This window comes from Vigna radiata, unplaced genomic scaffold (assembly GCF_000741045.1).
Source record: "Vigna radiata var. radiata cultivar VC1973A unplaced genomic scaffold, Vradiata_ver6 scaffold_165, whole genome shotgun sequence".
In the NCBI taxonomy this organism is placed as follows: Eukaryota; Viridiplantae; Streptophyta; class Magnoliopsida; order Fabales; family Fabaceae; genus Vigna; species Vigna radiata.
The window spans coordinates 583433-601838 of NW_014542359.1; the positions used below are offsets into that span (position 1 = coordinate 583433).

Sequence of the window (18406 nt, forward strand, 5' to 3'; positions counted from 1 at the left end):
GCATACAAATTGTATGTACCAAGCTTGGAACAAATAAACTCAATCCGAGGATCCCTTTATGACTTAGTCAATACATCTGCGAGTTGATCGTTTGACCCAATAAACTTAATACATATTTCTTTAGTCAACAACTTTTCACGAACAAAATGACAATCAATATCTATATGTTTAGTCCTCTTGTGAAACACTGGATTTGATGCAATGTGGAGAGCAGCTTGATTGTCGCAATACATCTTCATAGTAAGGATGTCACAAAATTTAAGCAATTGAAGGAATTGTTTCACCCATATAAGTTCACATGTTAGTGACGCCATTGCCCTATACTCGGCTTCCGCTGTTGATCGAGCTACTACATTCAGTTTCTTACTTTTCCATGAAATAATGTTTCCTCTCAGAAAAACACAATATCTTGTAGTAGACCGTCTATCAATAGGCAAACTTGCATCACAATATCCAGAGACCTGAATGCTTCCTTTATCTTCATATAACAATCCTTGCCCGGGAGCCTTTTTGACATACCTTAGAATGTGAATGAGAGCATTCCAATGATCAACACATGAGACCTGCATGAACTGACTAAACACTCCAACTGCAAAGGATAGATCTGGCCTTGTAATAGTGAGATAAATCATTTTTCCAACCAGCCTCCTATACCTCTCTGGATTGGAGAATAATTCACCTTCTTCTATCTTTAATTTCTGGTTTGGGTCCATGGGGTTGTCTATCTGTTTGCAATCAATCATGCTTGTTTCTTATAATATATCAAGAGCATACTTCCTTTGGGAGATTACAACTTCATCTTTTGATTGCGCTACTTCAATGCCTAAGAAGTATTTGAGACTTTCAAGATCCTTGGTTTGAAAATATCTACACAAGTACTCTTTCAGTTGAGATATTCCAACAACATCATTTTCTGTAATGACAATATCATCAACATATACTATTAAGTAAACACATTTCCCAATAAACACATTTCCCAAGAGAAGAATGACAGGAAAAAACCGAATGGTCTGCTTCACTGAGTTTTTAGCCAAAATTTTTGAACAATGGAGCTAAACTTTCCAAACCAAACACGTGGTGATTGCCTGAGGCCGTATAGAGATCGATGCAGTTTGCATACCATATCAGACTCCCCCTGAGCAACAAACCCAGGAGGTTGCTCCATATAAACTTCTTCCTCGAGATCAACATGTAGGAAGGCATTTATGATATCCAATTGATGAAGTGGCCAGTGACGAATGGTTGCCATGGCAAAGAAGAGGCGAATAATAGTCATCTTGGCTACAGGAGAGAAAGTGTCACAATAATCAAGACCATAAACCTGAGTGTAACCTTTTGCAACAAGCCGAGCTTTGAGCCGATCAATTTCACCATCAGGGCCGACTTTAACTACATACACCCATCGGCAACCAACTGCCTTTTTGCCCGAGGGAAGGGCACCAGCTCCCAAGTATTACTGTGGTCAAGAGCTTGCATTTCTACAATGATAGTTTGTCGCCATCCAGGATGATCAAGTGCTTCCTTCACATTCTTAGGTATAACAACAGAGGAAACTAAGGATAAAAGAGAAAAATAGGAGGGCGACAATCGATGATAGGTAAGAAAGTTATAAATGGGATGAGGGTTTTGAGTGGAACGAGTATTCTGAGGGCAATAGGCCATGTTGAATCATTTTCACCAGGAGGCGTGGGAGGAGGCGACGAGGGAGAAGAATATAAGGTAGGAGATTCACCATTGTCTTGGGGAGGTGGACTATCCATTTGGGCCCTGTGTGGGATGATGTCAGTATGTGGAGAAACGGGTGCAGGAGGATGGTGATTAAAACTTGGAATGACAAAGACAGTGGAGCTATTTGACTCAGCCATCGGAATAGGAAGGACCTGTTGGAGGATAGAAACATCCTAAACGGATGGAGAGAAGTAAGGAGTCTCTTCAAAGAATGTGACATTGGCAGACATGTAATACTTCTTAGTTTCAGGAGAGTAAGACCGATATCCTTTTTGAAGTCAAGAATAGCCTAAGAAGACACATTTGAGAGCGCGAGCAGAGAGTTTGTCTAGACCTGGAGACATGTCATGAACAAAACATACACAACCAAACACTCGGGAAGATGTATGAAAGAGAGGATCATTAGGAAACAGAATGGAGAAAGGGACTTTATTATCAAGAGAGGAGGAGGGCATCCTATTAATAAGATAACATGCAGTTAAGATGGCATCTCCCCAGTGATGGACAGGAATATGGGCACCAAGCAAAAGGGTACGAGCAGTTTCAACCAAGTGTCTATTTTTTTGTTCTGCTATACCATTTTGCTATGGTGTATGAGGACAAGTAGACTAATGTAAGATACCATGGGAACTCAAGATCGCAGAAAAGGAGGATGATAAATACTCTTTTACATTATCACTTCTTAATATTTTGATTACTTGACCAAATTCATTCTTGATTTCATTCAAAAAAGATGTATAGATATCTAACAATTTTTCATAAGATAAATCCAAGTACATCTTGAATATTCATCAATAAAGGTAACAAAATATCTAAAACCAAACGAAGAGATACAACCAGGTCCCCATATATCAGAATTGATGGTGGAAAAACTAGAATTACATATTGATTGAGACCTTTTAGGAAAGGAAGATCTAACATGTTTTCCTAATTTACATGACTCACATTCTAAGGTTTGGAGACCACTAAGTTCAGGACACATCTTTTTTAATTTGGACAAATGAGGATGACCAAGTTGATCATGTAGCACTTTAGGATTAGGAGCAACAACACAAGACACCCTTGGACGAGATCCATGATGGTATAATCCGCCAGCTTCATATCCTTCTCCAATCAGTCTCCCCGAACCACGCTCCTGTATAACAAAAGATTTATGATCAAAGGTTATTGAACAATTTAACATTTTGGTCAACTGGCTTAGGAAAATTAAATTAAAAGGACAATTAGGGACAAAAAAGAGAGAATTGAGATTGAGGGAGGGTGACAAGGAAACATGATCGACTCCTCTGGAGGAAGTTTTAGATCCATTTGCAAGGGTTATGAAATGAGATTTTTCTCGAAAAGAAATAGATGGGAACAAAGAGGTATTACCAGAAATGTGATCAGAAGCACCTGAGTCAATTACCCATGAATTTTGACCTTCCATGGATTGGGAAATGCAGGCTATAGATGTACTGGGAGATTGAGATGGTTCTTCCAAGCTGTTGGACTTTAACCTTAAATACTCTTGATATTCATCCTCGGTGAACTTAGAAGTGGAAGTTTCAGTCTTCGGAGTGGAAGTTTCAGTCTTTAAAATATTGACAGTCTTGGAAGGGAAACCATGTAAGGAATTGCAATTCTCGAGTGTGACCCATCCTTTTACAATATGTGCATTGAGGACGTCCCCGACCTCATCGCCCTCCTCCTCTAGTGCCACATCCTCCTCTTCCTCGTGTGGCAACCATGACAGATGGTTCCACTAGTTCATGCACATCCTGAGTTTGAGGTACTAGGACACGCAGAAGGCGAGTGGTCAATGTTTCCATGGAGGGGACCTCATGACTAGTCAGAAGTTGATCTTTGCGATGATCAAAATCGGGATGTAGGGCACGAAGGATCAACACCATGCAATATTTGTCTAGTTTCTTTTTTATATCTTCTAATGGGTCCGCTTCCAAAAACATCCTGAGTTCTTCGATGACAGATTGGGCTTCAGCCATGAAGGACACCATATTATGGTCTACCATTTTAAGAAATGCAAGCTTGTTCGCAGTGTCATAGAGACATTGAATTTTGTTGGCATAAATGCTTTGAGCTTTCTTCCAAAAGGAGTGACAAGTTTTGAAAGCCCTGAGAGATATAAGAAGGTTGAGTTCCACTGATTGCCATAATAGGGCACACAACTGGAAATCTACTTGTTTCCACTGATAAGCTTTTTTAGTAGGCACATGGCTTCCATCTCACTCAAGGTGGTCACAAAGCCCTTGGCCAAGGAACCACGTTTCAACGACAACAGACCATGATAGATAATTTTTTCCATTAAGCTTCACGGAGGTAATTGATGGACTTCCGAAGAAGGAAAGAGTACTACCAGACGCCATCTCTGTAGATGACAAATCATACTGGTGAGAAACAAGAAAATCCTAAGTGTTTAGACGGACGAAATTGTGACGGTGGCTGGCAGCGGACGGTGGCCGGCGGCGAGCGACGGCGGGCGCCGAACTATGGCGCCGGACAAATGTTACGAGACCAAAAGTAGAGCGGGATTGACCCGCTCTGATACCAACTTGAGAATTAAACTGTAAAATAATTCTAGAGGACTTAATTGATCCCTCTCATAATCTTCTATTTATAAGAATAAATTGATATAAGAGTACATGATAATTAGGATAACCCCAGACGCAATATAATCATGATAATTAGAGTAATCCTAGACACAATATAATCATAATAATTAGAGTAACCCTAGACACAATATAATCATGATAATTAGAGTAACCTTACACACAATATAATCATGATAAATAGGATAAATATCCTAACACACCTCTAACTTGATACCTTCACATTTGACATGAAAATGGTAGAACAACTCTAACTTGATACTTCAAAATTGATAAGAAAACAATAAACTCTGATAATATCACTAGGAACTTGGTATGACGCACAAGTTCAAACTTCCAACAATATGGGAGTCATCAACTGGTCCAACATAAAATTCCCTTCTCCAAGATAAGTCCAGAACTTAAATAAAAAATAACCACTTCACTTCAAGTTCCCCGTACAACCTATGGTTTGGTGAACTGTTATTGAGTTCATGAAGCTTGAGGTCTGCCCCACTTTTGCAGTATTATTGTCTTACAGTTAAATTTGAGAAACACTGATGTCAGGCTTACAATCACATTATGATATTTTAGTCTCTACACAGAAACACAACTTTATGCTAGCTAAGCACAATTTCATGAAACAAAAATTATATCAATCCTTGATATTTGACCTAGTCTGATGATTCATCCTAACTGTTGTAACTAAAATTGAAGGTGAAAATGTATAAATCATGAATTCCAATCCACTAATAATTTTTATGATTTGCATGACATCTAAGCTCAGAACCAACGTGCTCACGCAGCAATCTTGCAATTGCAATTGATAGTAATCACATTACCTGGTCACTAGTATCCTGGCCCTCTGAATGAAAGAGAATTGGCCGGCATCGTTTGTCCTCATTCATTAAGCTTGAATTCTGGAAATGCATCACAAGTGCAGCTTTTCCTTGTATCCGTGCATATGCCAGTGAAGCAACCTTTTCACTGTTGAACTTCTCCCACTTTTTCCCATTGAAGGCCTACATAAATTTTCGTGACAAACTTCTTAGCAGTATACTTCTCCAGACCAGGACATGTTTCAACACTTGCAAATTACCAGAAACTATCAATAAAACACTTTTAATCTTATATTAAAATTTACCTATAAAATTAGGGAAATTGGATAGTTCCATACGATGTCATATTAAGGAGTCTTTATCTTAAAAACCAGATGAGAATTTTAAAATAGTAACAGAATACCTCAGACGTAAAAATGTATAGAATTCAAACCTTATAGAAGGGGATGATGTGTGAAGGAGACACCATGTTGATAAAAGCATAACCCACGTTACACTTATTCTGCAGGCAAATATAGGCATTAAGAAGAAATACGTCGTTCTGGGATGAGAAATCCCCCAACCTTAATAAAAAACATATGTACGATGTGTATACCTTAAAGTCAATTGGCAAGTACAGAAAGTCATAAGTACCCCGGTGACTCTCATCAATTGCAGCAAGCAGCATCTTTGAGGTATACCTTAAAACCAACCACAACAGCACAAAGTCATCAAGAAATTCACCAATTACCATCCTTGTTAAATTGTTGGTATGTTAATCACATCACTAGGATACTTGTTTAGTTGTTCTTACTTGTTAGGAATGTTTTTAATCATTAAAGTAGTTCTTGCATCTTCACCACTGACAATTTTGTCTAGATCAAGCTGGTACAATTTCTTACTGTCCATTTGGTTCCCAGCATTGTCAGGTCGTCTACTTTGTCCACGTCCGGCTAATAAATCAATGTTAGTTGCTCCTTGTACAGTATACGAACTATTTCCATGAAACAAGGAACCAGGCCTAGGCAGCGACATCATTCTGAAATTAGGAGAACTAATTTCAGCAGTATTTCCTGGCAGACCAGCTCCTATGGAGGCATGACCACCCATGTTCATCATAAAATTTCCTTCACTTTGATTTAAATTCCCAAACGCAACAGGGCTCATGAGAGAAGCTTCTGGTGACTCGGGGAAATAGCTAAAATGCCTATCAAGTGGAAGGCCTGATGGAGCAGATCCAACGTGATGATGGGAATGGGAGCCAAGAAAAGGACTTCGATGACTAGTATATGGAAAACCCTGCCTTTGGACTCCAGACGTAAATGGAAGCCCCACAGAAGATGAAGACCATGAAGTGTTTGAATGCTCAGAGTAAGGAGTTGGACTTCCCCAAAGAAATTGAGGACCAGACAATGTTCCAATACTTGATGCACCTGAATTTGATTCACCAAAATTAGATATAGGCCTAGGACTTGCATTTGCATTTTGTTCAGGAAAGGACATAGAATGCTGAAAAGCTGCTCCTTGTGTTGATCCGGAGTTTGCAAACAGCTGATTTGCAGTCCTTCCAGGGTCCTTGCCAATTGGTGCAATCTTGGGAGAGGTTGCAGCATGTGGGGAAAGAATTGCCGCCAATCCAGACAAATGGTTGGTGGTATTAATGGGACTGGCATGACCCAAACCAGGGGACTTGCTAAAAGAACCTAATGGATTATGTTCAACTGGACTTCCAAATTGTGCCCAGCTACCTGAGAGAAAATTGATAACTAATTTATCAAACCGAAAATACCCTTCTAAAACGATAAACTAGAATTGGAATCAGAAAAATGATTGGATTTAAGAGATCTTTACCAGGAGGAGAATTGGCCACAGGTGAACCCACCTGATGTCTAAAAGTTCGAACTTCATCTTGTTCCAGTTCTTGACTCAGTTGTTGCATCAAGCTAACACGAGAAAATGCATCACTAGTTTACTTATAGGTTTAATTACATAGATAATAACTTTGTCAGTGGCAGAAGGAAATATGACATAATGGGATATTGAAACTGAAATTTATTTATACAAACGGGATATTTATAATATCACTTTAGGATAACAAAGTTTTAAAGGAAATATATAATGGATAGATATTCCTGGGTATACCTCTATTCTCAAAACTTTCTAGTATGTCATTAAATGAGGTCAAGGGAGAAAAATTATTTATGTAGCAAATATGATATGCCAAACAAGGATAAAATCAAACTTACTTTCTACGTGCTCCACCAGGGCGGCTGGGTTCAAGCTTTATGCGTTTCCCAGCAATGTCACTTCGATTTAATGCTTTAAGAGCTGCCTCTGCTGCTCTAACATCATAAAATTCAATAAATTTGTGGTGCCTCTTATGCGGTGTTTCCCTGATCTGAAATTGGAACACAAAATTACAACTACTCCAAGCACTATATAAAAATTAAGTGGTGGCAAACGAAAATGAGATGAACAAATAAACAGATTTTACCTCCTTGACCTCGCCATAAGCCCCAAATATTTGCCGAAGGTCATCATTTGAGACTGATGGGTCTAAATTGAACACTACAAGGGTTCCTTGATTTATATCTTTTTCTGAAGGGTTATCCTGAAACAAGCAGAAGAAGGATGAAATAACTCAGAAGGCAACATAAAAAAGAACAAGTTATCAAGTAATGCCACAAAAGCCAAACCTTCGGAATGGAAAAATGAATATCAAGTTTTCTACGTCTCAAGGGTTTGTTTTGTAAAGCACGCATGGCAGTGCGAGCAGCTCGAATGTCGTAGTATGATATCATCACAAAGCCTCTATGTTTGCATGCTGTGTACAAAGTTCTGATATCCCCATATTGCTATCAAATAAAAAGGAAACAAAAAAAAAAAAATAATAGATAAGAAAAGGCTTAAAATGATTTTTCAAGTTGTACATTAATGGAGAATGGATAAAAAAAAAAACTCTATTTAAGTTCACTTAAAGAGTTGAGAGAGAAACTGAAATTTTTATTATTACTGTCCTCTAAACCCTAATACACATAATACCCTATTTAAGGAATAGTAGATCAACATAAAAATGAAAAACAGAAGGCTCCTAAAAAAGCCCACTAGAAAATACATTACATTTCAACACTCTTCCTTAAGCTGGAGCATATAGATCATATGCACCAAGCTTGGAACATATATATTGAATTCTAGGCTCCCTTAGAGATTTGGTCAGAATGTCTCCGAGTTGTTCATTGGAGTTGACAAACTCAGTAATAAGTTCCTTGGACAACAACTTCTCTCTAATAAAATGACAATCAATTTCTATGTGTTTTGTTCTCTCATAAAACACTGGATTGAAGGCAATATGAAGGGCTGCTTGGTTGTCAAAGTACAGTTTCAACGGTCACAAAATTTCAATTCTTGAAGAAGTTGTCTAATCCACACAAGTTCGCATATAGTTAAAGCCATAGATCGGAATTCAACTTCAGCACTAGATCAAGAAACAACACTTTGTTTCTTACTTTTCCAAGATACAAGGTTCCCTCCAAGTAAAACACAATATCCTGTAGTAAATCTTCGATCAATTGGACAACCATCCCAATCTACATCACAATATCCTTCGATCTGAGTGCTTCCCTTGTTCTCATACTATAATCCCTGTCCTGGGTTTCCTTTTACGTATCTGAGAATGCAAATCACCGCATTCCAATGGTCAACATGTGGATTTTGCATAAATTGACTCATAACTCCCACTGGATAAGAAAGATCAGGTCTTGTTATTGTAAGATAGATGAGTTTTCCAACCAGTCTTCTATATCTCTATGGGTCTGAGAAAGGTTCACCTTGATCTCTCATTAACTTTTGATAAGAAGTTGAAGGTGTATGTAAGGAAGAGGAGAGGTTAGATAACTGTGATTAAACAGTTAGAGGCAGTTAGTTGGTTAGTTGGCCTAACTGTGTTAACAGTTAGGAGTGGTGGGAATGTTAGTTTGTATAAATAGGTGAGTTGAGTATTGGAGGGGGACTTTTTGACAGTTTGTATGTTCTGAACAGACTTTGAGTCTTGTTGGAGGGAGATTAGGCTCCCATTTTTGTTCCCTTTCTTGTATTCTTTCTTGTTGAGCAATAAACCCGAGGTTATTCATCAGTTTTCTTTACTCTGTTAGTGTGTTGAGTGAGTGGAAGATACGGTTTCTTGACGAGAAACCTATCAACTTTTGATTTGAGTCCATAGGACTACCAATGGGCTTGCAATTTGTCAGGTCTGTTTTCTTTAAAATATCAAGAGCATATTTCCTTTGTGAAATGATGACACCCTCTTTTGACTGTGCCACTTCAATACCGAGAAAATATTTTAGACGGCCCAGATCTTTAGTCTGAAAGTGGTTGCACAAATAATTCTTTAATTGAGTAATTCTAGTGAGATCATTCCCTGTAATAACAATATCATCAACATACACCATGAGATAAACACATTTGTCAGGAGAAGAATGATCACAAAACACTAAATGACCGCCTCACATCGTTTCAATCCAAAATTTTGCACAACCTGACTAAATTTATCAAACCAAGCTCGAGGTGATTGCTTCAAGCCATAGAGGGAACGACATAATTTACAAACTAACCCAGACTCCCCTTGAGCAACAACAAACTCAGGAGGTTGCTCCATGTATATCTCCTCTTCTAGATCACCATGAAGAAAATGTCCAACTAGTAAACTGGCCACTGACGAATGGCAGCCATAGCAAGCAAAATACAAACCGCACTGGTTTTAGCCACAGGAGAAAAAGTATCACAATAGTCAAGGCCATAAACTTGAGTATATCCCTTAGCTACTAGACGAGCTTTGAGACGATCATTTTCACCAATAAGACCAACTTTAATAGCATAAACCCATCTACAACCAACAAGCTTCTTACCAGGAGGAAGAGGGACAAGGTCCCAAGTACCATTGTGGTCAAGTGCCGACATTTCATCAACCATGGTTTGTCGCCATCCAGGATGATCAAGTGCCTCATGAATATTATTAGCAATCTTAAGGGAGAATAAGGAGGAAACAAAAGAGAAATAGGGAGGAGACAAACAATGATAACTGAAAAAATTATAAATAGGATATGGATTACAAGTAGAGCGAATACCTTTCTGAAGTACAATGGGCAAATTATCATCTGAGTCAAGAAAAGGTGAGGAGGATGAAGGATCCATGGTCTGGGGATCTGTTGGAGGAGGATTTGAGTCTTAAGGATCTTTAGGGTTCTGAGTTTGAGTTTGACTCCGACGCTGATATATGAAAAAAGGTAGGGGAACAATGTTATTCACATTTTGAGTTTGAGGAACAGAAGCACGAATAACCAAGGGATCACATGATGGTAGAGGAAACATTTGTTGAACAGATGAACGATCCTCCATGGAGGACAAGAAAAAAGGTGTATCCTCAAAGAATGTGACATCAACAGACATACAATATCTCTTAGTGGAGGGAGAATAACATTTATACCCTTTATGAAGACGAGAGTATCCCAAGAAAACACACTTAATAGGTTTTGCAGAGAGCTTATCAAGACCTGGATAAACATTATGGACAAAACACGTACACCCAAATATACGTGGGGAGACATGGTATAGAGTGTCGTTTGGAAAAATGATAGTGAGGAATTTTATTCTTAAGAGAGGAAGAAGACATCCTATTGATTAGAAAACAAGTAGTGAGGACTGCATCGCCCCAGTGATGCACAAGAATATTAGTATTCAACATCAGGAAACGTGCAGTTTCAATGAGATGTCTATTCTTTCTCTCTGCAATACCATTTTGTTGTGGAGTGTGAGGTCATGTTGATTGATGTAAAATTCCTCGGGAAGATAAGAATGAAGAAAACGTTGTAGAAAAATATTTCTTAGCATTATCACTACGGAGGATTTTAATTGTCTTCCCAAATTGGTTCTTAATTTCATTAAAAAAGGACATAAATATGGACAAAAGTTCAAATCACTCTTTCATTAAATAAACCCAAGTACATTGAGAGAATTCACCAATGAAGGTTACAAAATAATTAAAACCAAACAAAATAACACGACTTAGTCTCCAAATATTAGAGTAAATAGTTGAGAAAGGAAAATTACATCACATTTTAGTCCTTTTAGGATAAGATGATCTAACATGTTTTCCTAACTGACAAGACTCACAATCTAAGACTTGAATGTTCTTGAGACTCGGAACCATCTTCTTCAACTTGGACAAACTTGGATGGCCCAAAGGATCATGCAAAAGCTTTAGAGATGAAGTTGTAAAACAGGAAACTGAAGAGCTATGTTTTAAGAAATAAAGTCGTTGAGACTGATGTCCTTCTCCAATCAAACAACCCGTACCATGTTCCTATATAACAAAGGAATTAACAGTAAAGGTTACAGAATAATCTAAGGAACGAGTCAATTGACTCAAGGAGATTAAATTGTAAGGACAATGAGGAATATACAAAACAGAATTTAAATTTAGTGAAGGAGATAAGGAAACTCTGCCAATTCCCTGAGATGCCACTTTGGATTCATTAGCAACGGTAATAAAATGAGGGATTTTCGGAGAGGACATGGAAGAAAATGAAGGAATGTTACCAGAGATATGGTCTGAGGCACCTGAGTAAAGGATCCATGGACTGTGACCTTCCACAGATCGAGATATGTAGGCAGTTGACACATTGGACATGGAGGAGTACTGGCCAGGATTAGAAGATTTTCTAGACTTGTACCGCAAAATTTCTTGGTACTCTTCAATTGAAATTTTGGATTCGAGATCATCAAATTTAGAAACATGAGCAACTTTGTCTGGATATCCATGTAAGGCATAACATTTCTCTCGAGTATGGCCTATTTTCTTACAATATGTGCATTGAGGAAGCATACTATGACCACCACGTCCTCCTTGGTTGCTTCTGCCTCCTCCTCTTCCTTGTAGTGCTACCATAGCTGATGTTTCAATACCATCAATTGAATTTTCGTCTTTAACTAATGAAGGTACCGAAAGAAATTGAGTAACAAGGTTGTCCATTGATGGGACTTGATCACCAGCTAACATTTGATCACGAACATGATCAAAATGTGAGTGTAGACTTCTTAGAATTAAGACCACATAAAACTTATCAAGCTTCTTGTTTATGCCTTCTAAAGAGTCGGCCACAAAGAAATTCTTCAATTCCTCTACGGCAGCACGAGCCTTTCCTATGTGAGCGACCATATCATGATTGGCTTGCTTGAGGGAAGTCACTCTTTGAGTTGCATCAAAGAGACGTTGCACATCATTAACAAAGATATCCTGTGCTCTTTTCCAAAAAGAGGAGCACGTCTTCTAAGGTCTCAAAACTTCTAAGACCTCTTGTTCGACAGATTGCCTTAGGACAACGCATAATTGAAAATCAAGCTTCTGCCATTGAGATTTCTCTTCATCGGGTACAGTGGAAATATCTTGTTCAAGATGATCATGGTATCCTTGACCAAGAAACCATAACTCCACGAAAGAAGAGCAAGATAGATAGTTTTTCCAACTGAGTTTTGCAGAAGTAATGGTAGGGGTAGCAGATAGAGAAGGTGTTCCAAAACCAGAAGCCACTTTGATGCAAAACAAAAGAGGGAAAAACTGATTTGAGGTTAGAAACCCTAGATCGAAGCAATTGTCGACGGAACAGCAAAACAACAACCACTAGGGATGGGTCACGCTCGTCAAGGCACACCTAACCGTTGACTTCGCCGAAGAAAAAAAACTCCGACGACAGATGACAGCGGCGGCGACGGCAGCGGATAGCAGCGACAGACAGCGACAATGGACAACGGATAGTAGCAGTGGCAGTGGTAGCCACAGTGGACAACAAAACCAACCTGGCTCTGGATACCAACTTAAAGAGTTGGGAGAGAAACTGAAATTTTTATTATTACTGTCCTCTAAACCCTAATACACATAAATACCCTGTTTAAGGGATAGTAGATCAACATAAAAAGGAAAAACAGAAGGCTCCTATAAAAGCCACCTCTAAAAAGCCCACTAGAAAATACATTACATTTCAACAAGTTCCAACTAGAATTTTGTCACACCAATTCTACCCGGTAAACAATCAGAAAGTCAATAAAGAACAAAAAGGTAAATCAAGGCTCTTCAAAGACACTCATACCTCTCTTTATCTTTTAAGTAAAAATCCATAACCTCTATCCATTTGACGTTTATCACTAACTGACCAGAGCAAATGACAACTTAGGGTTCTTTTAAGATTTTCTACATTCTTACCATTCTCTTTTTTGCATTCCAGTTTCATTATACAATAATCAAGTGATTATTAGTTCCCTCTTTATTAGTAAAAGTAAATGTGACAATAGATTATCCTAAAATATACTATTCTTTTAGAATTCAGGCTAAACATGAAAGAATAGTGCCCAGAGCGCCTAAGAATAAAATGCTACTTACACAATAATTTATATTCACAGAGACATTCACACTAATAATCGGTCAGGAAAAACAGTTACAAACCAATTTTGTAGCAAAAATGTGAACTAATAATCCATGACTTCGTCCAAAATGCAAACATCAATAGACCTCAATACTACTAATAGATATCAGGGAAACCAAAAATGGAGAGAAAAGGGAAATAAATGTAAAAAACTGAATAGTATATATTTCATCAACTGATGTTAGAGTATCGTATAATAAGATTCTGTTATAATTGAAGTTAGCTATGCCTTTCACTACCTGACAGCTGTGTAGTTTTAGATTTCGGTTAGTATGCTACTTTGTTTTCTCTGCTCTAAACACTTTCTCTTCCATGAACATGTATGAAGAATTACATATTTTTTTCCCAACCCATGTTAGATGCACAAATAACATCATTGGTTCTATTAATAAAAGAAGTCTAGTCACTATAAAATAGAAACCTTCATATTTACTAAATTTCAAGCTTAACAAAATAATTGGAAAACATCACTCTTGCCAAATTTAGAGAAGCTACCAGATTATAAGGTTGAATAATAGGAAACTCTTTAACTTCAAAACAAAAAACAATTATCGCTAAAATAACCATATAAGTGGTTTACTTGGAAAGTTACTTTTAGAAAGGTTAAGCAAGAAATCTCCCCAAGCAAATAAACCAACTAAGAATAATTCAACATGCAAAAGCAAGATTGCCAAACACAGTTGTCTTTATATATATAGACATAACTCTATTGAAGGATTGACTCGATGTAAATGCTTCAACTATTTATCTTAATTCATATACTTATGTTTGCATTTTGCAATTAAAGAAGTAAAAGCGTGATTACAACATACATTAAGCATTCAGTTTAAAAGCAAATATAATGCTATTGAAGCACTAGGAAAATGTCCAATACCTCAAATAGTGTTCGTAATTCAGAGTCCTCAACGTTACTGTTGATGTTTCGAACAAATAGTGTCCTTGATGGATGCTCTCCATAGGGATGCTCCCCAGCCACAGTTCCAACACCATTTGGGATAGCATAGTGACCTATACCATTTGAAGCAACTCCATCTGCCATGCTTATCTTGGACATGCCAATGTTAAGGCTCTCTTGGGGTTCACAATCCATCTCAAATTCTCCTCCATTGACAAATAGATCATTTTCATCTAAATCCTCCAGTTGGCTGGGCAATTTACTGAGGTCAAAATCATCCATAATCCCAGCTAAAAGCTCCTCTTCATCATCAGGAAGCATGTTCCCTATTGCAGTGGCTTCAAAATCATCAAAAGGATCATGTCCCTCATCTTTTTGAACTTTCTCTAATGTTAGCAAGTTATCATCAACTGGTTGGCCATAATTTTCAGAATCAGTCAAATCTACTGCATATCAACATTAAAAAAGAGAAAAATAAGCGGAGATTCTAAATAAATATTTCAAATGATTGCAATCTGTACACCAGAAAATCATCTCATGCTTACACTTTTCATGCGGAAGAACAGGCAGTGAACTAGAAAACAAGCTAATATCACTTGAATCATGGAACACATCAGTTGCTCGAGGTATTCCCCATGCACTGCTTGCAACTTTTTTCCGAGCATTAAGCAAGGAAGTCTCAGATGAACCTACAGAAACAACACACAAACTAATTTGAAAAAGAAAATAACTACTATAGAAGAGTTTTATGTATTACTGACAAAGATGAGAACCTGCGGCAGCATGAGCTGATGAAGAATCCCCATAATTTTTGTCCATTTTCAGTCACTTTCTAAGAGTATTGTAAAATGTGACAAGAAAAAAAGAGAATTCAGAAAGTCAGATATCTTAAATCAATGACTTGAACACATCATAAACATTGTGTGAAGAGTGTTCCATAAATGGAAAAACAGCCATAATCAAGTAAGAATGCATCATAATTTAGTTTCATCAATGACAAACAAAGATTTCCATGTAGTTTTATACCTTTCTTGACTTTGTCTCAGTGAGTACAAGGACGGGAGTAAGATAGTAAGTTGAATTGCCGACAACTATACACATGACACTGTACGAATCAGTACAATTTTTATATCTAATTTGGATGGATGAAGTTCACAGAATGAGACCAATACAATAGAAATGAGCAACCCAGTAAGAGTGTGATGCTAGGAGAATGGGACAAGGGCGAAACCTATGATATCTCACACATCATTATAGAAGTCATGATTGATGTCATGTGAACTACCCAATTATTCCAAACCCAGTGCTTCAATATACATGCTGAGTTCAACTTTGACAAAAGCACAGTACCAGTGGAACTTCCCTATGAACCCCAATCACCAATTTAGAAAAGACAGAAAGTAAAGAACATGATGTTAACACTCAACAGATATAACATATACATTCTGAACCGTTTCATTAGGTAACAGAATTCAACTTAGTAGGAAAAATCAACAGGGAAGCTGCTCACATTGTTCAATCACCCATTTAGAATAGCGAGCATGATTTTAACAAAGATACCAATTAGTAAGGTTAAGCAATGACAATAAAACTCAAAGGAACCATATTGAAATTGAGCACGAACACTTTGAAACTAATCTCAGTAACAAACTAACTGACTTAGTAAATAACACATATCTAGAAACATCTCTGTTAACAGGCTCCTTGGAATGCAAAGCAAAACAACATGATTCTAATTAAAAATCAAATGTTGATTGTGGACCAAACAAAAAAAGAAAGTTCATCTGGCGTAAATGTCTCTTACAATAAAGTATCCTGGTAATCTGCATCCAGCTTAAAAGGCAGAAATAGTGAACACGGAAAGTGAGAGGGGCAGATTATGCACAACAATAAAAATTTGGCTACTGAATAAAATGCTAATATGCAATACCTCTGCGATGCTAGTTAAATTTTGAACCAAGACATCGTTTATGAGCTGGAGGGAGGCATTCAGACATTTTACAATGTAACTCAAGATAATATTTATATGGCCAGGTGATTATCATTGGTTTTTGTTGAACAGGGCTACATTTGGATAAATTTCCAGAAACAATCTTGGGGAAAAAGAAAACTCCGTAAACTAAAATCAACTTATATATAAGCTATTTCTGAGCAATTTTCTCTTATTAACTTCTTTTATGTACAAGAAAATCCTTTTTATTTTTTATTTTTTCGGTAAATTATCCTATATAAGTTTACCTACAAAGGCTTAAGTGATTATATGACTCAACGATCTGGCTAGTTGCCCATTTTACAACCAATACATTGCTCTTTCTAATTTGATTAATCATTATCAAAATTACATAGAAGGAATCTTGATTAGAAAAATTCAAGCTTCGACCTAACCAGAATCAAAACAGGTTGCTTTTGTTCTGTAAACATAAAAGCACAATCCTCTTCTATCATAGGAAGGAAAGTTTTCATAGATTAAATAAAACAAAAACATAGAACACCAAACAACCAAAGTACTTCCCAACGGCACAACACACACAAACAAGCAACCACAGTAAACTCGATCATAGACGGCAACCATAACAGCACAAACTTAAACAGGACTAAACAAAACCAAACAAAAGAACACTCAATAGCTGACGCATTTCGCAACAGGGTAAGAAAGACCACATGGTCAACTTGAGCAAAAATAACACCAAACTAAACATAACCAAGAAAATTAATCAACTTCACCAAAACCCACAAACCAAAATTTATGCACAGATAGTTACACTCAGATTACACAACATCACCACCGAGACTCCACATCAAAGAACACTGCTCTTTATCACTCATCAACAGCTCAAGCTTATTCACAAAGACAAGGAAGACCAACTTGACAGTAAACCCGATCAAGTGAGAAAAAAGGCAAAAATTTCAAAGAAAAAACTAATTTTGACACACCCCTAATACTTGAAAAAGCATGAATTAAGCAAACAACAACTACAACAAAGAATTAGACTAGGAGATGGAAAAGGAAAAGAACGAAAAGAGCAACAAACCAAAAAAAGAAGAGTACCTTATGGAAGAGAAGGAAAGAGAGGAGGGGCTAGAGGTGATTCATGGAGGATTGAAATTGAGGAGTAGAGATAGTTGTGATGATCACGGAAATTGAAAAGAAGGGAAGGTAGTGAAGGGAAGAGTTTCCGTAGAAGCAGAGAAATGTCTTCCTTCTACTCTTCTGCTTCCTTCTCTGTCGCCGGGAAACCAGAGAGCAAGAGTGAGAGAAATTTTCCCGGAAAATCAGAGGGAGAGAGAGAAAAAAAATAAAGAAAGAAAAACAAGACACAGAGGAAAATGATTGGAGGGAAGAAAGACAAGCACATCAAAATTAATAACGTGTTCTTCTTCTTTTTATCATAAAAAAAACATATATGTAAAATTTGCTGTAAAATATTATTTATTTATTTTTGGACACTATGAAAAATATGATTTACTTAGAAAATGGAAGAATAAATAATTAAAAACAATTTAATTTTTAAGAACTGCATAAAAAAATTTCAGTGTTTAATTTAGTATATCCACTACCAAACATAATTATTTATCTAATTTTAAGATAATTATTAAAATTAACTAATTTAGTGTATATATATATATATATATATATATATATATATATATATATAAAATAGATGTCATAAAACTGTTCACTGCCATACGGAATATTTGTTCAGGATTTTATATATTCTTAATTAAAACAATTATACTGAGTATAATTTTTTTTATAAAAAGCAGACAACATTAATTATGTATCATAATATCTTAGTATATTTTTTCATAAAGTTTGTCCATTTTCATATTTAAATTAAATTTTAATAATAATAATAATAATAATAATAATAATAATAATAATATCTTTGGCGTGTGTATTTATAT

The 18406-nt window shown here is 36.8% G+C and overlaps 2 protein-coding genes across 3 annotated transcripts in view; both read right to left on the reverse strand.

Annotated features, from left to right (window-relative positions):
* Positions 1–17852, reverse strand: part of LOC106779662 (protein MEI2-like 3) — a 19708-nt gene extending 1856 nt beyond the window's left edge. The window contains exons 1-13 of one of the 2 annotated variants that reach the window (XM_014667822.2): positions 17550–17852; positions 15527–15591; positions 15274–15332; positions 15046–15189; positions 14480–14946; positions 7828–7986; positions 7626–7742; positions 7378–7529; positions 6983–7074; positions 5946–6879; positions 5748–5832; positions 5586–5654; positions 5156–5335 (exon numbers count right to left, since the gene is read on the reverse strand). In XM_014667822.2, coding sequence (XP_014523308.1) covers positions 5156–5335; positions 5586–5654; positions 5748–5832; positions 5946–6879; positions 6983–7074; positions 7378–7529; positions 7626–7742; positions 7828–7986; positions 14480–14946; positions 15046–15189; positions 15274–15319 — 2445 coding nt within the window. In that variant the 5' untranslated portion in view covers positions 15320–15332; positions 15527–15591; positions 17550–17852. The remainder of the gene's footprint in view (positions 1–5155; positions 5336–5585; positions 5655–5747; positions 5833–5945; positions 6880–6982; positions 7075–7377; positions 7530–7625; positions 7743–7827; positions 7987–14479; positions 14947–15045; positions 15190–15273; positions 15333–15526; positions 15592–17549) is intronic. The other variant, XM_014667821.2, reaches the window with a different exon arrangement.
* On the reverse strand, positions 8025–14471 carry LOC111240830. The gene is made up of 2 exons (XM_022776652.1): positions 11726–14471; positions 8025–11489 (listed from the first exon to the last, which is right to left on the reverse strand). The coding sequence occupies exons 1-2, from the start codon at positions 12342–12344 to the stop codon at positions 11422–11424; spliced, it is 687 nt and encodes a 228-aa protein (XP_022632373.1). The 5' UTR covers positions 12345–14471; the 3' UTR covers positions 8025–11421.
* Positions 17853–18406: the final 554 nt, after the last annotated feature.

What these genes read in the sequence shown, in the direction of transcription:
- LOC111240830 (XM_022776652.1), bottom strand. Translation starts at nt 12,344, where the DNA reads ATGGTCGCTCACATAGGAAAGGCTCGTGCTGCCGTAGAGGAATTGAAG. An exon ending in TGCCTCAGACCATATCTCTG is followed by an intron (nt 11,490 to 11,725) that starts GTAACATTCCTT and finishes TTTGTTATATAG; the next exon opens with GAACATGGTACGGGTTGTTT.